At 38.7% G+C, this 16630-nt stretch overlaps 2 protein-coding genes across 4 annotated transcripts in view; one reads left to right on the top strand and one right to left on the bottom strand.

The window, feature by feature from the left end:
- Positions 1-6065, top strand: part of RARB (retinoic acid receptor beta) — a 313832-nt gene extending 307767 nt beyond the window's left edge. For both annotated transcript variants that reach the window (XM_054019947.1, XM_054019948.1), the window contains exon 8: positions 4691-6065. In XM_054019947.1, coding sequence (XP_053875922.1) covers positions 4691-4887 — 197 coding nt within the window. In that variant the 3' untranslated portion in view covers positions 4888-6065. The remainder of the gene's footprint in view (positions 1-4690) is intronic.
- A 94-nt stretch (positions 6066-6159) lies between these two features.
- TOP2B (DNA topoisomerase II beta) overlaps positions 6160-16630 on the bottom strand; it is a 115602-nt gene continuing 105131 nt past the window's right edge. Inside the window, exons 29-36 of one of the 2 annotated variants that reach the window (XM_054019941.1) lie at positions 16269-16413; positions 14825-14983; positions 13125-13329; positions 12241-12320; positions 11816-11926; positions 8084-8206; positions 6887-6984; positions 6160-6645 (exon numbers count right to left, since the gene is read on the bottom strand). In XM_054019941.1, coding sequence (XP_053875916.1) covers positions 6484-6645; positions 6887-6984; positions 8084-8206; positions 11816-11926; positions 12241-12320; positions 13125-13329; positions 14825-14983; positions 16269-16413 — 1083 coding nt within the window. In that variant the 3' untranslated portion in view covers positions 6160-6483. Of the gene's footprint in view, positions 6646-6886; positions 6985-8083; positions 8207-11815; positions 11927-12240; positions 12324-13124; positions 13330-14824; positions 14984-16268; positions 16414-16630 lie in introns of both variants that reach the window. The other variant, XM_054019940.1, reaches the window with a different exon arrangement.

Genomic DNA, 16630 nt, shown 5'->3' with positions numbered 1-16630 from the left:
TGCTTTCAAATAGAAAATCTGTTTTTCAGACAGCACCAAAAATCTAACAGATGCAAAACTCCCCTAAGCACAGGTCTGATGGACCAGATTCCTGGATCCAAACACTCCTGAACTTTAGAAACTTAGCCCATCTAATTCAAACTACTCTGTTTTTCACAAATCTGAACTTATTGACAGTGTCTGAGAAACCTTACATTTTAGTGGGTCTGCCAGACAGAATAAGTACATCTCATGGACACACAATAAATTCTCTATTTACTGGATCTCTACGTAGCACAAGTAAGGGTTGGCTCCTATGCCGTTCGGTGCACCTCAGCTCCAAGAGGGAATGATCTCTTAACAGCTAGCTCTGATAAGGAGTATGAACAACCTCCAGCATGTCTCCCCAACACTACTCTTCCTGCACACCCTGAGCCATCCTGCACTGCTTTGGCATCCACTCTGCCACCTCTGTTAAGTATGTGATTGCATCCAATGTCAGGATTCTGGGGACCCGATACTCGTCTCATCATCTTTACATATGTGTAACTGGATTGGCTTCAGTTGAGTTACACCTGACTTACACTAGTGTGAGAGCAGAGGCAGGCCATAAATCTCCAGTTGAACAATTAGTGCACTGACCCATTGCATTACCTGTCCCCCATTTTTAATAGTCAGTATTCTACTTTCTTGAAAGTTTCCAGCCTCTCCTCCCCTGCAAATATCAAAAACAATGCTAGGTTTCCTTCAGCTGCTAGATTTGTCACGAGATTTCTATATGTAAACCAATGGAATCTGTTACGCTGATTATTTTTTAAAAAACTGACAGCATTTGTATTTGACAGCATGCCTCAAAACTTTTCCCAGTCGGATCCCAGAAAAGAAGTCAGCATCTTAGTATAGTTGCTTTCAATTAAAATCTAAGTTGTCATAGCTTTAAGACCACATGGCTCTAGGTTAAGAGGTTAGAATTCAATTTATATGGTGAAGTAAGATTTATACGCTGAAGTGAGAAGTTAGCCTTATGGCTTGATGTAAATTAAAAGATCATTCTAGAGGGAAGTTCCAGAACTGGAGTAGAAAGCAAAAGATCTACGTATCATACATAGTTTAATAAAGCTCATAATTTCTTCATGAGGGTGAAGTTCAGAAAGTTAATTGTCTCTCCATCCGGTTAAATTTACAAAGTCAACTTGTAGCAATATGAGGCTATAAAAATGTTTAGGAAAGGTCACCCAGTCTACCATATGTGCTTTTGGGAAATTTTGTCTTATTCCACTTTGCTGTTTTTTTACCATAGCTCTTCTTATCTGTGCAAATTGCAACTAGGCACCTATACCCAAAATTCAGATTTTCAAAACACCTGCTGGGCTCCCCCCTAAGCCTGTAGGTGCCTCACTTTCCACAAGTAAAGTCCCCTTAGGGCCTAAATTTCTGCCACTAGGCATGCACGCAGCTGCCTCAGTCCTAACATGACTGAGCAGCTTGCTGGTTAAGCCCCAGTAGGGTTCACAAAGTAGGTATTCCTCCCATCTTGCCTGCTGGCCCAGTCTGGTAGGCATACTCGGTACATGTCCGTTGGACTGAGTCCTACATAAAATATCCACCAACACGGATCTCAGTGATTAGAGCGATACCAGTGTTCAAATTCCCAGTCTGCCTGTTCCTGTGCAGCAGGAACTTGGGTCTCCTATGACCCAGGAGTGTCCTAACCTCTCTCTGTGGCCCAGTGAATGTTTAATTATTTACACAAAAGTGGAACGTCTTCAACAGGAGACACAGAGAGATCCAGCTCAGCCAGTGGTGCCTGCTCAGTTTTTTAATACAGGACTGACCTGACTTAGGCACCTAACTCCAGGGAAGGGTTCTCAGCTGTGACTCCTGAGTGGTCCACAGGGAGGCAGCTCCCTCTTAAGTTAGATGCCTAACTCCCTTTGAGGGGCAGGTCTTAGGGCATCCCCCCCCCCCCCCCCCCCCGCTTTTTCATATGAGTTAGCTCAGGGGTAGGCAACCTATGGCACGGGTGCCAAAGGGGGCACGCAAGCTGATTTTCAGTGGCACTCACACTGCCCGGGTCCTGGCCACTAGTCCGGGGGGGGGCTCTGCATTTTAATTTAATTTTAAATGAAGCTTCTTAAACATTTTAAAAACCTTATTTACTTTACATACAACAATAGTTTAGTTTATATTATAGACTTATAGAAAGAGACCTTCTAAAAACGTTAATGTATTACTGGCACGCGAAACCTTAAATTAGAGTGAATAAATGAAGACTCGGCACACCACTTCTGAAAGGTTGCCGACCCCTGAGTTAGCTTATGCAGCTCCCTGCTCAGAATGCTGCTGCTGCTTCTTAGCTGAACAGTTGGCCATAGCGATTGATCGCCATTTGGTCTGTTCCTGTATGACCACAAGGGCTTAAAAGCCCAAGAGACCAACATTGGAACAGACTTGATGAACCCATGTAATAGCGGGTCTGCCTCCATCCCTCGGTTGGTGGAATTTTATCCTGGATGTTACAAGCCATCCAGAGAATGGCGTTCGCAGGTGATACGTCTGAAAAGTGTAATACGCTGTTTGTGGACAATGGCCCCAGTAGTCTGTAGTCCGGAGTGACTGTAAACATCTGCATTACAAATTAAGTCATTCCACTTGATGCCCAATGTACAATGGTGGCATTTTGTGTGGAAAGCTTCCAGCTTTGTCCAGTCTGAGTGGCATAGTGTCCATGTTTCGCAATCATACAACAGTACAGAGAGGATGCAGCTCTGAACTTGGTTGTCGTGCTGAGATTACGTTGCTTCCATATTCGTTTTAAACCCATGGCAGACGCTGCGATGCCAATCTGATGGAGAACCTCCATGTGAGAGTTGGAGTATGCTGGCTTTTATAAGCACCTAACTCTCCCCTTCCATTGTAGAGGGCACCTGGATGCCTAACTTGGGGATGTGAATTTGACTTGATGGCAAGACTCCTAAAAATTAGGTGCTGCAATGCTCAGCCTAAGTTCCCCTTATGAATTCCACCCTCTGTATATACCTATGAGCAACAGAAAGGTGTTACTATGGTAATTGAAAATGGAAGGGATTTTCAAAGGAGCCAAATTCCCTTAGGTGCCTACAAAATCTCCACCATGCTAGCTATTTAAACCCAGTGTACTGTTATCAAAGTTGCTTGAATTCAGGGTAGTTCTAAGATTTATTTGGGGGTTGTACAAGTAGTGAGGGAAATTAAATCCATTATTCTTATAAGCTGCAGGCATGGAGAATTTTCCACATAGGAAATGTCATACTGGATAAAACAGAGGCCTCTTTAGTTAATTGTCTTTTATCTGATAGTGGCCAATACCAGATACTTTAGAGGAAGGTATAAAGAAATCTTAGTATATAATTATGGACCAACCTATACAACAGAAGGCAAGTTTCTTCCTATCCCATTAGTAATTGCTGGCTCATACTCTGAAGCATAGAGGGTTTATAAGCCCTTTTTTATAATGCCATTTCTATATAAAAATACAATTAGTTCAGAGGAAACTGGTGCTATTACCTATGAAGTTTCCAAGAACTTTAAACTACATTCTCAGGGTATTTTATTGCTTAGTAGAGTACAATCCTTTTGTTAGGAGGGATATGATGACATGTTAAAATAGTTTCTATTTCATGGCATATTATGACTTCAGGTTGGAAAGAAGTCAGTGTTTAACCTGTGTTTTTCATATTTACAGTTTCTAGCACTGCATTTCGTAGTCTCTCATACTTATATTTAAAATGTCAAAAAGCCTGTGTCTGTTTATCATCCTGTTGCAGAGGTTGCTGTAGTGTTGAAGGGATTAGAAACAAAACCTTAGAGTGATGTTTTCTTATTTATTTTTGTAATCAGCTATAGAACATCCCTAGGAACAGAGTAATGGAAATACTTTGGGGGAGCGGGGGGTGAGAGAGAGAGAGACTCCAGCAAAAATATCAGAGTGCTCTCTACGGCTAAACAAGTAAGATTTTCTGAAATTTCAAAATTAGGAGCCTTATTCTGATCTCATATTGTTGTAAATCAGAAGTAAATGGCATAATCACAATGGAACAGAGCTCAATCAGGCGCTGTGCATTAAGGCAAATTTTGCCCTAACAATATTTTACATCCTTTGCTGCTGCAATACATGCAGTGGAGCTAAACTGATTATAAATCAGGACACATTTCTAGTCCTTTAATTAAATTTGGTATTTTGTAAAGTTTTAACAATTTGGATGATTCTGAAGAGACATTGAAAAAGGTTTTCTTTCACTAAAATAAAAGTGTTACTGGTCAGTCCCTTTACCCATACTGTAGCTTGTATTTGCTGGTATCTTTTATTTTGAAACTTCACAAAACGTTCAAAAGGAATTGATCTAATATTGCTTTTTAGTGACATAATTTTGACTGTTTTTAGTATAGTTAAGTACTGCTTTTTTTGCACTACTACAATTTATGAAATATTTTGCTTATAAAACCTTGTGCAACTCTGAAGGACATAAACCACTGACCCCAAAATCTTGTAAGCAAAATATTTAATAAATTGATTACAGGCAAGGAGTTTAAAAAATCAAAATGAAAGGTTTCACTGTATCCCATCTCAATGGGAATATTTTGTCTTGAACTGGGATTTCTAAAAGTAACAATATTAATATGAACAGCCACACTTCTGTTAACCAAAAGGGTTTTTCTGTTGTTTTTAAAGGTGCAGAACGTGTCATTACACTGAAAATGGAAATCCCTGGATCAATGCCACCTCTTATTCAGGAAATGTTGGAGAACTCTGAGGGACATGAACCACTGACACCAAGCTCCAGTGGAAATACAGCAGAGCACAGTCCTAGCATCTCACCCAGCTCAGTGGATAATAGCAGCGTCAGTCAATCTCCACTTTTGCAATAAGACATTTTACAGCTACTTTAGACATTCCTAATACCTTATGTACAGGGATGAAAAAAGCAAGAAAAACATTTTTACTGCTGCTTAGTTTCTGGACTTAATATATATATATATTATATTAAAACTCAAAAAGGACCAAGACGTTTTCATATGTATCAGTATATTACTCCTTGCTGTTTAAAACTAGAAAATGTTTGAAACTCTAAATCAGCCATTTCAATCAGCAACAAGAAACTAGTTAAGCTTCTATTTTCTCTTCTGAACAACCAAGACTGCATGGTGACAAGACCAATCTCAAACGTTAAATTCTGGTTACATTTCTGATGACTTTGTACATACAAATGTATGGCTCTACTTTCTATACTGGATGTTTGGTGCTTTCCTTTTTTGTCTTGCATATCTAAAAGGATCAGGACATCAAGTTTATAAAAAATGGAGTACTTGTACATGTCCAGCTAAGAACATTTAAAAAGACATTCTGATTTAGTTAGTGTGAAAATGTGTCATTGCTCTTTTTGATGCCCTCAGTTTGCATCTCTTATTCCATCTCCTTCCCCATAAAAGTATTCAAAAAATCTGCACTAGCAGAAGGGACTTCTGTATCAGTGTAACTACCAGCTCAGTTATTCAGATGTCATTTGTTCTACTGTTAATGTCACTTTAAATTTTAAAAAGTGGTTTATTACTTAGCTGATGACATATCTACACATTTTTTAAAAACCTACATTTTTTTCAGTGATAGCCTCCAAGGCAGAAACACTTTTCAGTGTTACCATGTTTTTGTTTACTTGTTCACAAGCCATTAGGGAAACTTCATGGGATAACCAACAGGCTTATTCACTACTTTTGAACTGGTGAGTCTAGTTTATTTCCTTAAGAAACTGGGGCCAGGAGTTGGGCTTTCCCAACACACCTGATGCCAGCGGGCTACCACTAGGACTTCCAAAATACATGGGGGAGAGAATCTGACTTCTTGACCTTGTTAAATCACCATGAATCAGAGTGAAAACAGTGGTAGAATGGTTAACTGATTAAAAAAGTGTCAGTTTCTTAGGTTTCATTTAAAGCACTAGTGGATTTTTTTTATATATATATTCTAGCAAGTCTGTGATGTACTTTCACTGGCTCTGTTTGTACATTGAGATTGTTTAACAATGCTTTCTATGTTCATATACTGTTTACCTTTTTCCATGGAGTCTCCTGGCAAAGAATAAAATATATTTATTTTAAAACTGTGTAGAAGCAGTACCTGTAGTCCAAATCTTCACACAAGACTGACAGTTTTCCATTTTTAATGTTTAAACTTCATTTCAAAAAGCAGGTCTGCAGTTTGCAACCATGACAATTAAAATGTGTGCTTTAGCACAGCTGCCTAAAACATTCTACGAGCCAGTCAGACAACTACATGACATTTCAATGAGTAAAAAAGATCATAAAACTGTAGGTGTAAGAACAAAATGTTAAAATGCCTACACACAATAAAAACCATCAATTACATCATCACATAAAATAAGTCAAATGTACAAAAGTCTGCGACAGAAGGGACAAAAGGACAACACAAGATATTTGTTTGAAAATGTTTGTGTGCTCTTTGGGCACTTAATTAAACATAGTAAAATCATCATCTTCATCAGACTCTGCAAAATATTTCACTTCTTTTCTAGCCCGACCCATCCGTGGCTTAGATGCTGGTTCAGAAGCAAAGTCTGTCTGAAAGATGTCTACATCAGAATCCTGGTCAAAGGAGGCTTTCTTGGATTTCTTAAAAAGAAAAAGAAAAAACCCATGATGCCAAAAAAATACGAAATTTGGGCATTCACATTGGAAACAAACATTTCTATAACATCTAGATTCTAGACCCATCTAAAATCCCAGTTCAGAATAATGATCAGATTTAGACATTTTAAAATAGTGTAAAAATGCTTCATGTGATACAGAAAATAGCCAGATATCAAGAAGCCAAACCTTGTGCTTTTTATGCAACAATAGACTCTGAACTGACCTTGCTTGGGGCTGACTTGGGTGTTTTCTTCCCAGGGTTGTATTCACCTTCATTTTCAGAACCAGATGCTTTCCTTTTCTTGGACCCTCTACCCTTTCCTGGTTGAGAAAAAATAAAATAATTTTACTGATATTAAAGAAGTGACATTTTTTGGTGTTCTGAATGTTAGCAGATCTATTTCTAAAACATTTTAATTTATTCCAAAGGCTAAAACATTCTACAGTTTCACTTCTACCTATGAAAAATGTAAGTAAAAAGCTACCATTCTGCCACTCCAATGTGTCTCACTTTCTGTTTCGTACCTTTAATTCGCTTCTTTGAAACTATCATCTTGTCATAGGAATCTCACTCTTGCATTTCATGCACTCAGTTCAAGACAGAGCAGTGCTCTACTAGATCTACAGCTGTTGGATCTCTGAGGCAGTGGTAGTTAAATGAGATCTCCACTCTCCCTCCAGGCTATCCATGACCAACTGTCATCATTATCTATTTAGAGGAATTAGTCTGATGTCTCATCACTGAGGCATTCTTTCCATGTAGTCTCTGTGGCTATTCTGTTCGGTCTTCTGTGTTGTATCTACTTAGATCCACTCCCTCACAGTTGAGATCTCCTACTATAAAATTCTACTATGGCCATAGTGTGAGGGATGAAAGCTTGTTTCCCACTGAACTGATTCAAAGGGCCAAAACCTCCTACACCAGAAGAGCTCTGCTCTGTCTTTTACTGGGAACGTGAGACCCAACAGTGAAAATGGTATCTGAAGAATAAAGGTTCCTATAAGAAACATTAGTAATAATGAAGAAATAGAGATTTTGTGCCATTAAATGAATTTAAAGTACAGTTCACTGAGCACCGTTTTACAACGTTGTCTATGGTGGGAGGTACCAAGTCAATGTGTAATGTTGTACCAATGAGAAACATCTCATGGCTGACTAGTGCATATTAGGAAATGAACACAGTTTTCATGACACTCAGAACAGTGCTGTTTTTTCATTCACAAAACGCAATTTGACCCTGTGTTATACAGAGAAGCTGAGAAAGTCAGACAATTCACTTAATACAACATGCTTGGAAGTATGAGCTTTAGTGGTGATAGGGTAACATTAGTAAGATATAATGTAGTAAAATTCTACAGATATGTATCTATAGTAATATAATATACTAATCCTACCAATGCAGTGCACCAAAATCCTTACCTTTGGGTGGTGCAGTCTTCTTTGGAATGCCAAATTCTGAATCTGAATCAGAGTTTATAATTTCCATCTTCTTCCGCTTGGGAGATCTTTTAGGTTTAGGGGGTATGTCTGAAGCTGGTTTTGCTGTTCACAAAATCAGAGATACTAAAGTTGCTGAATTCACATATTAGGGTAATAAATCTTATAGTTAAGAAGATACTAGGCACTCTGAATAGTATAGTTATCATGTAGCACAGGGGTAATCATTTTTTTTTGGTCAAGGTCCAGATTTCATGGTCAAGGTATTGTCAAGGTCCAGACTCCAGAGAAAATAATACAAAAACAATACTGATAAGTAAAAAAAAAGATGTCATAGTCTGTTCAAAAGCATTTGGATTTGGCCCACGGTCTGCCTATTGTCTACCTCTGATGTAGCAAATGAGTAGGTGAGAAGAATTTTCTGTACTTGGGAAAATTATGCCCCTTATACTCAGGCTGAAGCTTTCTCTCTGTTGCATTAGCTGGAGGTCAATTTTTTGTCCTTTATGGAATTAGCTGCATCAATGTTGGTGAAATGTTTTAGTTAAAACACTTGTGTTTTGTGCGGAAATAACTCAAACACAGCTTTGTTTTAAAGTCTAAAAATGGGTATTTGTTTTTAAAGACAATGCATCACTTCAGTTCTGAAAAAAAGTTAAAATTGTCTGCATCCACGTATAAAGACTTCAAGTGTGCATATTTCTTCTTCACATTTATGGCAGCTGAGAATGTTAACCTCAAAATGGAAGAATGTTCTATTAGAGCAAACATTTTTCTTTCAATGTTCAGTTTTATTGTTTTAGACTTACATAATAAATTAATAATTGTTACTATATTTCACAAAGCCCAACTGTTTGTGGAGCATGTCCCAAAAAATGACATTCACTGCTCTGAAAAGTTTATAGCTGCTATCAGACATGCCAAGGACTTGAGGGGAAGGATGGGATAACAGCAGTAAGATATAATGTAGTAATTTAGTGAGGGCTAGTGAACAGCACAGCAGAGAACATTTTTCTGTTTGAAGGAGAATATGAAAAAGGAGGGGTAGCAGGAAAGAGAGCCTACGAGACTACTGGGGGTGAAACAGGGGAGGCAGCGTACAGAGGCTGGTGTCATAAAGGAGTAGATGAGCTGGGTGCAGGAGAAAGGAAGGGAAACAACATGAGAGACAAGAGCAGAAAGGTATGGAGGGGCAGAGTTGTGCACTGACTTAAAGGTAAGGACCAACTAGTTTGAACACCATGTGAAGGAGAACCTTATTTTTCACCATTTTAAGTTAATGTGAGTGGTAAGTGTGATGCTGTGCAGTCTATATGGTTTTATAAAAATATGGTAAGAATATAATGTAACTGGGATATGCTTCATGCAAAAGGTCTCTTGTAAGGTATCATTACAAAGCTTATAATCTACTGAGTGTGATCATTCTATTTGTATAAATGTACCGCTCTTGTATCTAAAACTAGAAATATAAAGTACAACTCTGAGGGTCTATTGTAATTATGTAAAGTGTGGGCCATTAATGGTGGTTTGGAATCTTGATGACTCCCATTAACAAGGACCATTGTCTGCAGATGGCTGTGTTTTACCTATGAGTCTTCCTGTATATGTGTATGCTGGCAAGTGCAGTGACATGTGATCATGTCACCGGAACTGGAATCCATCTTTAACATGGTGCTTTTCCAGTGAGGGGGGATGAAAACCCAGAGGGACAAAGGGTTTCCCGCCTTATGCAAAAGATATATAAAGGGGTGGAACAGAACAAAGGAGGAGAGAGGAGCCATCATGAAGAATCCCCTAGCTACCACCTGAGCTGCAACAAGAGCTGTACCAGGGGAAAGAATTGTGCCCAGGCCTGGAAGGTGTCCAGTCTGAGAAAAAACTTACTAAAGCATCTCTGAGGGTGAGATTATCTGTATTCAGTTTGATTAGACATAGATTTGCGCATTTTATTTTATTTTGCTTGGTGACTTACTTTGTTCTGTCTGTTACTACTTGGAACCACTTAAATCCTACTTTCTGTATTTAATAAAATCACTTTTTATTTATTAATTAACTCAGAGTATGTATTAATACCTGGGGGAGCAAACAACTGTGCATCTCTATCAGTGTTATAGAGGGCGAACAATTTATGAGTTTACCCTGCATAAGCTTTATACAGGGTAAAAAGGATTTATTTGGGTTTAGACCCCATTGGGAGTTGGGCATCTGAGAGCTAAAGACAAGCACACTTCTGTGAGCTGTTTTCAGGTAAACCTGCAGCTTTGGGGCAAGTAATTCAGACCCTGGGTCTTTGTTGGAGCAGACGGGAGTGTCTGGCTCAGCAAGACGGGGTGCTGGAGTCCTCAGCTGGCAGGGAAAATAGGAGCAGAGGTAGTCTTGGCACATCAGTTGGCAGCTCCCAGGCGGGTTTCTGTGATCCAACCCGTCCCAGTAAGAAAAACAAATATCTCATCGTTCACTAAGGCCAAGAGCTAGCAAAACACATGCATTTATAATTGCTTTGTTAGAGTGGGACCTAAGTCTCTTACCCTTACAAGACAGACCCTCTCTCACTGCGCTAGGAGGCCACAGGCCAATACCCCACGAGATGGAATGCATAAGGAAGGAATTTGCCCAGGAGAAGAAAGTGGGAAGCAGCGACACAAGCACCACTATCAGAGGGTTGCCCAGAAAGATCAGTAGCCTTCAGAACCATGACTAGTAGAGCTGAACCTTCTAATGAGTCTTGGCGCTGGCTAACAGCTCTAAAAAAAATCCAAATGTCACTGTAGGACCAGATCCAGCTGATGAACATACACTTATATGGGGACAATTCACCCATTCTAATTCTCCCTGCAGCACATGCAAAGGCCTTGCAAGAGAGACCAATTCTGTAATCCCCACTGAAACAAATGGGGGACCCCCAAAACTTCAAGGAGGGCCTCTTATCCTCAGGATTCCTAGTATCCAAGAAAGACAACTATGTTAAGTGACATTGACTTTAATCTCCAATTCCCTACCAGATTCAGAGAATCCTGATGATTCCTCCTCGGTGCTCATGTTATCTTTTATTTCTCTTAAGAAACAGCCATAAGAGATCCAAGAAGTGCTCTGAGCCTTTAGATTAGTTGTTTGCTCAGCCCACTGGAGAAGACTTCAAAGCACTGAGGGGGGAGGGATAGCTCAGTGGTTTGAGCATTGGCCTGCTAAACCCAGGGGTTGTGAGTTCAATCCTTGAGGGGGCCACTTAGGAATCTGGGGCAAAATCAGTACTTGGTCCTGCTAGTGAAGGCAGGGGGCTGGACTCAATGACCCTTCAGGGTCTTTTCCAGTTCTATGAGATAGGTATATCTCCATATAACAGCATGAGCACTTTGGAGTGACTACTTCAGTTTAAAAGTGCCTCCTGGAGCTGTCCGATATGGACCTAGAGTTTCACTCAGGTCATGGAGCCTCTAATGGCAAAAAAAAAAAAAAAAAAGTTCATAAACATCAATCTAAATTTTAACACTAATCCCAGACCTGGAAAGAATTAGGATATGTGATCACAGTGGCCAGTGAAGAGAGAGAGAGACTAAGATAATTAAGGAGCTGGAAGGGATTTGTACCCTTTGTTCCACACGACTGGGTCCCAAGAAAAGAAACTCCTACTATGGGGATCTGCAGAAGTAATGTTATGTAGGAGAACTAAGCTTTCAGCAAATAGGTTGGTTTACTACAAATACAGCTATTTACCTTTTTTAGCAGCTACTGTTTTACTTTGAGTTTTTTCTGTTTGTTTCAGGGTAAAAGAAGATGAGAAAACTGGAGCAGAATCCTCTTCTTCACTGTCTAATTTTGTTGCATCTAAAAGAAAAAAAAGTTCAGGACATGATGTAAGCATATACATTGACTGCATGATTTTATTCTACTAGATATAAAATGTATTTGATTCCAGTTAAAATTAAGGCTATGAAGAAAGTACATCTGACATTCTAGAGAGCCTATAAGGACGCTGCAACTTCTTATCTGTGATAATCCAACAACTACAAAACTTTTGGCATATGCTTTGTTTTTCTAGCATTATTCTGCCCAGATTTACAGGGATTTTTCTGATTTGACCAAATAACCTACAAAGTCTGAGTGTGTGTGTTTCTATAGTGTTAACTGAGTAAACATACCATCATCTGTCTTCTGAGAATAAGATGGAAATGAGAACAGGTTTCCAAAATCTTGATTCTTCTTGTCGTGAGATGTTTTTCTACTTTAAAAAAAATGAAAAAAGAAACTGTATATGCATTGTGCTATATATATTGTACTGTACGGGCACTGTACTATACACTTCAGAGATTAAAGTAGTATTGTAAAATATATAGCACTTTTGCTACCTCTTTGCAAAAATTTACCACTATATAACTACTCGGCCAAATTTTTTGATCATTTGATATTATTGGAGAATTTCAGTTTCGCTATTTTTGTCAACCTATTTTGTATACTAAAACTGAGGCAGGGGCATGGTGAGAAGCAGAGAAACTTAGCAATGCCATTTGGCAAGCAGCACCTTCAACACTATAGTACTACTTGGGCCAAACCATGCTTGCTTCCACACTGGTAGATTGGCAAGGTGAGAATATGCTGAGAATCCCTTCCCTGCACTACAATCCACATGTATAGGAGGCACTCATAAGGAGGTTGCAGATGCTGTTTAGGACATATGGGTGCGGATAAGGTTATGCTAGTTCTAGGTTCCAAAGCTGGCATGTCTGTATGAGGCTATCCCTCCCCAGTCTCCAAACTCCGGGAAGGAGGTGGTCAGGAAGTATTCCTAGAAAACATTATGCTTCATTGACACACTCAAGTGAGATGCACCTCCACCCCTCCCCAGCAGATAAAATTTAGCCTTTAATACGATCACTGAGTGTATGCATATTATTAATATGTTAATCCACTGTACCCAAAATGATCTCCATGTTTCTGATTCGAGATGGGCCAAAATCACTGGCTCTAAAGAGTTATCTTAAATTAAAAAATAATATTAAAGAAACAATTTGTTTACCGTACTTACTCTGGAGAAGGTTTTGATTTGACTGGAGAGAAGTCATATTCATCTTTATCTAAACTGTCTGATGGAACAAACTCATCTTCTCGGTCATTTATGACCGGAGATGCTTTTACTTTCAGTTCATCTAAATCATTATTATTGTTGGCATCATCGTCATCAGCATCATCTTCCTCTTCTGAGAAATCAAAAGTATACTTGGGTCTTTCAGCTAAGAAAAATGGAAAGCATTTCAATGTAGTTATTTATATTATGGTAGCATATAGAATCATAGAAGATTAGAGTTGAAAGAGACCTCAGGAGGTCATCTAGTCTAACCTCCTGCTCAAAGCAGGACCAACCCCAACTAAATCATCCCAGACAGGGCTTTGTCAAACTGGGCCTTAAAAACCTGTAAGGATGGAGATTCCACCACTTCCCTAGGTAACCACCCTCCTAGTGAAATAATTTTTCCTAATATCCAACCTAGACCACCCCCATTGCAACTTGACACCATTGCTTCTTGTTCTGTCATCTACCACCACGGAGAACAGCCTAGCTCCATCCTCTTTGGAACCCCCCTTCAAGTAGTTGAAGGCTGCTATCAATATGCCGTTAGCCTTCTTGGCAACGAGGGCACACTGTTGACTCCTAGCCAGCTTCTCATCCACTGTAATCCTCAGGTCCCTTTCTGCAGAATTTTGTATTTTGTTATATCTTTGCTTGCTAGATTGAAGAGCCTTCTGTCAGTGTCCCAATGTGCTAGTCACTTCACAAACAAATAATAAAATAATGGCGTATGCAATCTATTTTTATGACAAAATGCAACAAGTAGAAAAAACAAATAAATGGTGATTTGGGGGTTGAAAGGACAAGGTAATAAAATTAACAATTTTTGCATAAAAAGCAGAAATCACAGCTTGCTAATGCCTAGCCATTGTCAGATGGTAGTGTTCTGTAGACACTAATCAATGCCATCTACATTCATCTCTTAAGGAAGGATGTGAAATCTACCTCTTAAGAGGGAACATAAATAACTGACCCCATCTCCATTCTTTATTATTATAAAGCTTGAGCAAACTGTTCCTAAATCCCTAAATTTAAGAACAATTTTCAGGATACATTTCTCAGATGCTGTCTACCTCAGACTATAGTATGTTTATATATCAGGAGCTAAATATTTTAGAACAGATTGTGGTTTTTCTTTTGGTACTTTTATAGTACTCTGCTGCTATTACCTAGTTAAAATATATATATAATGTAACTGGTTTGTAATAGCTGAATCTTGTTTCCATTTACCTGTTTCATGAGGGTTTTTTTTGTTTTTGTTTTTTTGCTGTTAACTATGAAGTATGGAGTTCTAGCAGCTGCCAGTCCACACTGCAAAACCGACTATTGTAAATAGTTAATTCCAAGAAACATTCATCTCTTAAGGAAGGATGTAAAACCTACCTCTTATGAGGGAACATAAATAACTGAATGTATCTCCTTCTTTAATATAAAGCTTAGTGTTTTAAGCAGAATTTTAGCAGTATTTTAGAACAGAATTTACAACACAAGCTATATGCAGGTTATCAAATCCCCTATTCAAAGTAAGAAAAGATCAGGATTAAAGATATTCTGAGAGGCATATTTAAGACTTAAGTTTGCATATTCTGTTCATACAGTAGTTCATGTACAGTCATTCTATAATACACAGTGCTTCTTTTACAAAAAAAATTGAGTACCTGCAGCTCTTCTAAGCAAAGAGTCCCTTGGAATAATCACAGGTTCATTTTCTTCTAAATCACTTTCAGACTTGGATTCATCATCTGACCAAGGGTTTCGTTTCTTCACTTTTTTTGCAGTGGATTTTGTGGAAGATGGTGTTCTTCTCACCCTGGTACCTACAATAAAAAGAAATACTTAGAATGGGGTGGGGGGGTGTTATGGGGCCGGGGGGAAGGGGCAGATTTATGGTGTCTTTTCTTATTCTTTATAATGCCTAAAATTGGCTTCCTACATTTTTGTAAAAGCTTTTCTGAAAGGAATATCAAGTTCTCATTTCCCTTTTCTTCCTGAAGCATATTTACCCATCTTTGAAGGTCTGGGTGATACAACTTCACAGAAGATTGAAGCCCCTTCTCTTACACACATGCCTCTCCCTCTTTGTCTTTTACTTTCTCATTTTGCATTCTCTCTTTTGTTTATTTAGTTTTTTACAATCTATTTTTGCTTTCCTCACCTATTTTTTGTATCACTAGAAGGTTACATGCTGCTCAGGACACAGACGTCCGTTGGTTATTCTCTGGTACCAGGACACAAGTTCTGGCAACTGAGTTATATGTCCTGAGAACAGACATGCATAGCCTGGGCACTGAGCTGCTTCATGACCCTGTAGCTCTGTATGCGTAAGCTACAGCCAGTGGTACTGGGGACCACTTCAAGAATACGACAGATATCCAGAAAGCTGCCTTTTACTACTCACAGCAGCACATTTGTTCTTGAGAGTCAAGGGGCTTGTCTAGACTCTGGAAACCCACAGCTGTTTTAAGTGCAGCCTTGCCTCCCTGCTCTTCACCTCTACCTCTGCAGTAATCTGGCAACCCCAAAGATTGTTAGAAAGAAGTTCCTTTTTTATAATTAAACAAACACATTTTTCTACTCTATTTATATTCCCAAAACTTAAGCATTCTGGCACAATTTTTTTAAAATCATCTTTGGAAAGAGACAAAACCTGGAAAAACTCAACTCAATAGTATATTTTTAGTAAATTACTAGTTACTAAAACCAGGGGGTTAGAATGGATATGATTATGCAACTAACTACAGCATTTACTACTTCGACTGCTGTCATTGCTACTGTGCTACTAAACTACGATATAGCTTTTCTAAAGCACTTGGACATAACCTTAGCATGAGCAGAATTATAGAAAGCTACATGGTGGTAATTATTATGGAATGTTTCTCCTGTGGCAATGCTTTTAAAAATGCATATGGTCCCTTCTCGTACACCAATATAAAATAAAACAAAAACGGTATGTTTAAGATTCCTACAGCCTCTAACAAATAAAAGGTACAAAAAAGTTGATAATATAATGAACATAAGTATAGTATGTAGCTTTGGCCAGCTGTATATCTTAATCTTATATAATATGTAATGAGTATAATTACCAGTGTGCAAGTAACTTACCAGGCTCCTTTTTCTCCCTCTTGGGTTTAGGAGTTTTAGACACTGAGACAGATGTATTCAGTGAGTCCTCTCCACCACCCTCTGCTGGGGTTCCACCAAATTCCTCATCAAATTCCATTTTTATTGCTAGAGAATCAAGATCACCCTAAAAATTAAAAAGGTGGTGATGAATCTGAAGTGAAAAGAAATAGCAATACTGTGTGCTTCAGGACCAAACTGTAATATATTTATTAGTCTTTGCCAAAGAATAAACAGGCCAATACTGAGACTTGTTGGTGAAAAAAAACAGCAGTAAGCAATTACAATAAGCTTGCCAATACAAAGCAACTGTGCTGTCCTTTTTGTAGACTGTGGGCAATATA

The sequence above is a fragment of the Malaclemys terrapin genome, chromosome 2, assembly GCF_027887155.1.
Source record: "Malaclemys terrapin pileata isolate rMalTer1 chromosome 2, rMalTer1.hap1, whole genome shotgun sequence".
NCBI classification, from domain to species: domain Eukaryota; kingdom Metazoa; phylum Chordata; order Testudines; family Emydidae; genus Malaclemys; species Malaclemys terrapin.
The sequence above is the reverse complement of the archived record's forward strand: the minus strand, read 5'-3'. Positions and strand labels throughout refer to the sequence as shown.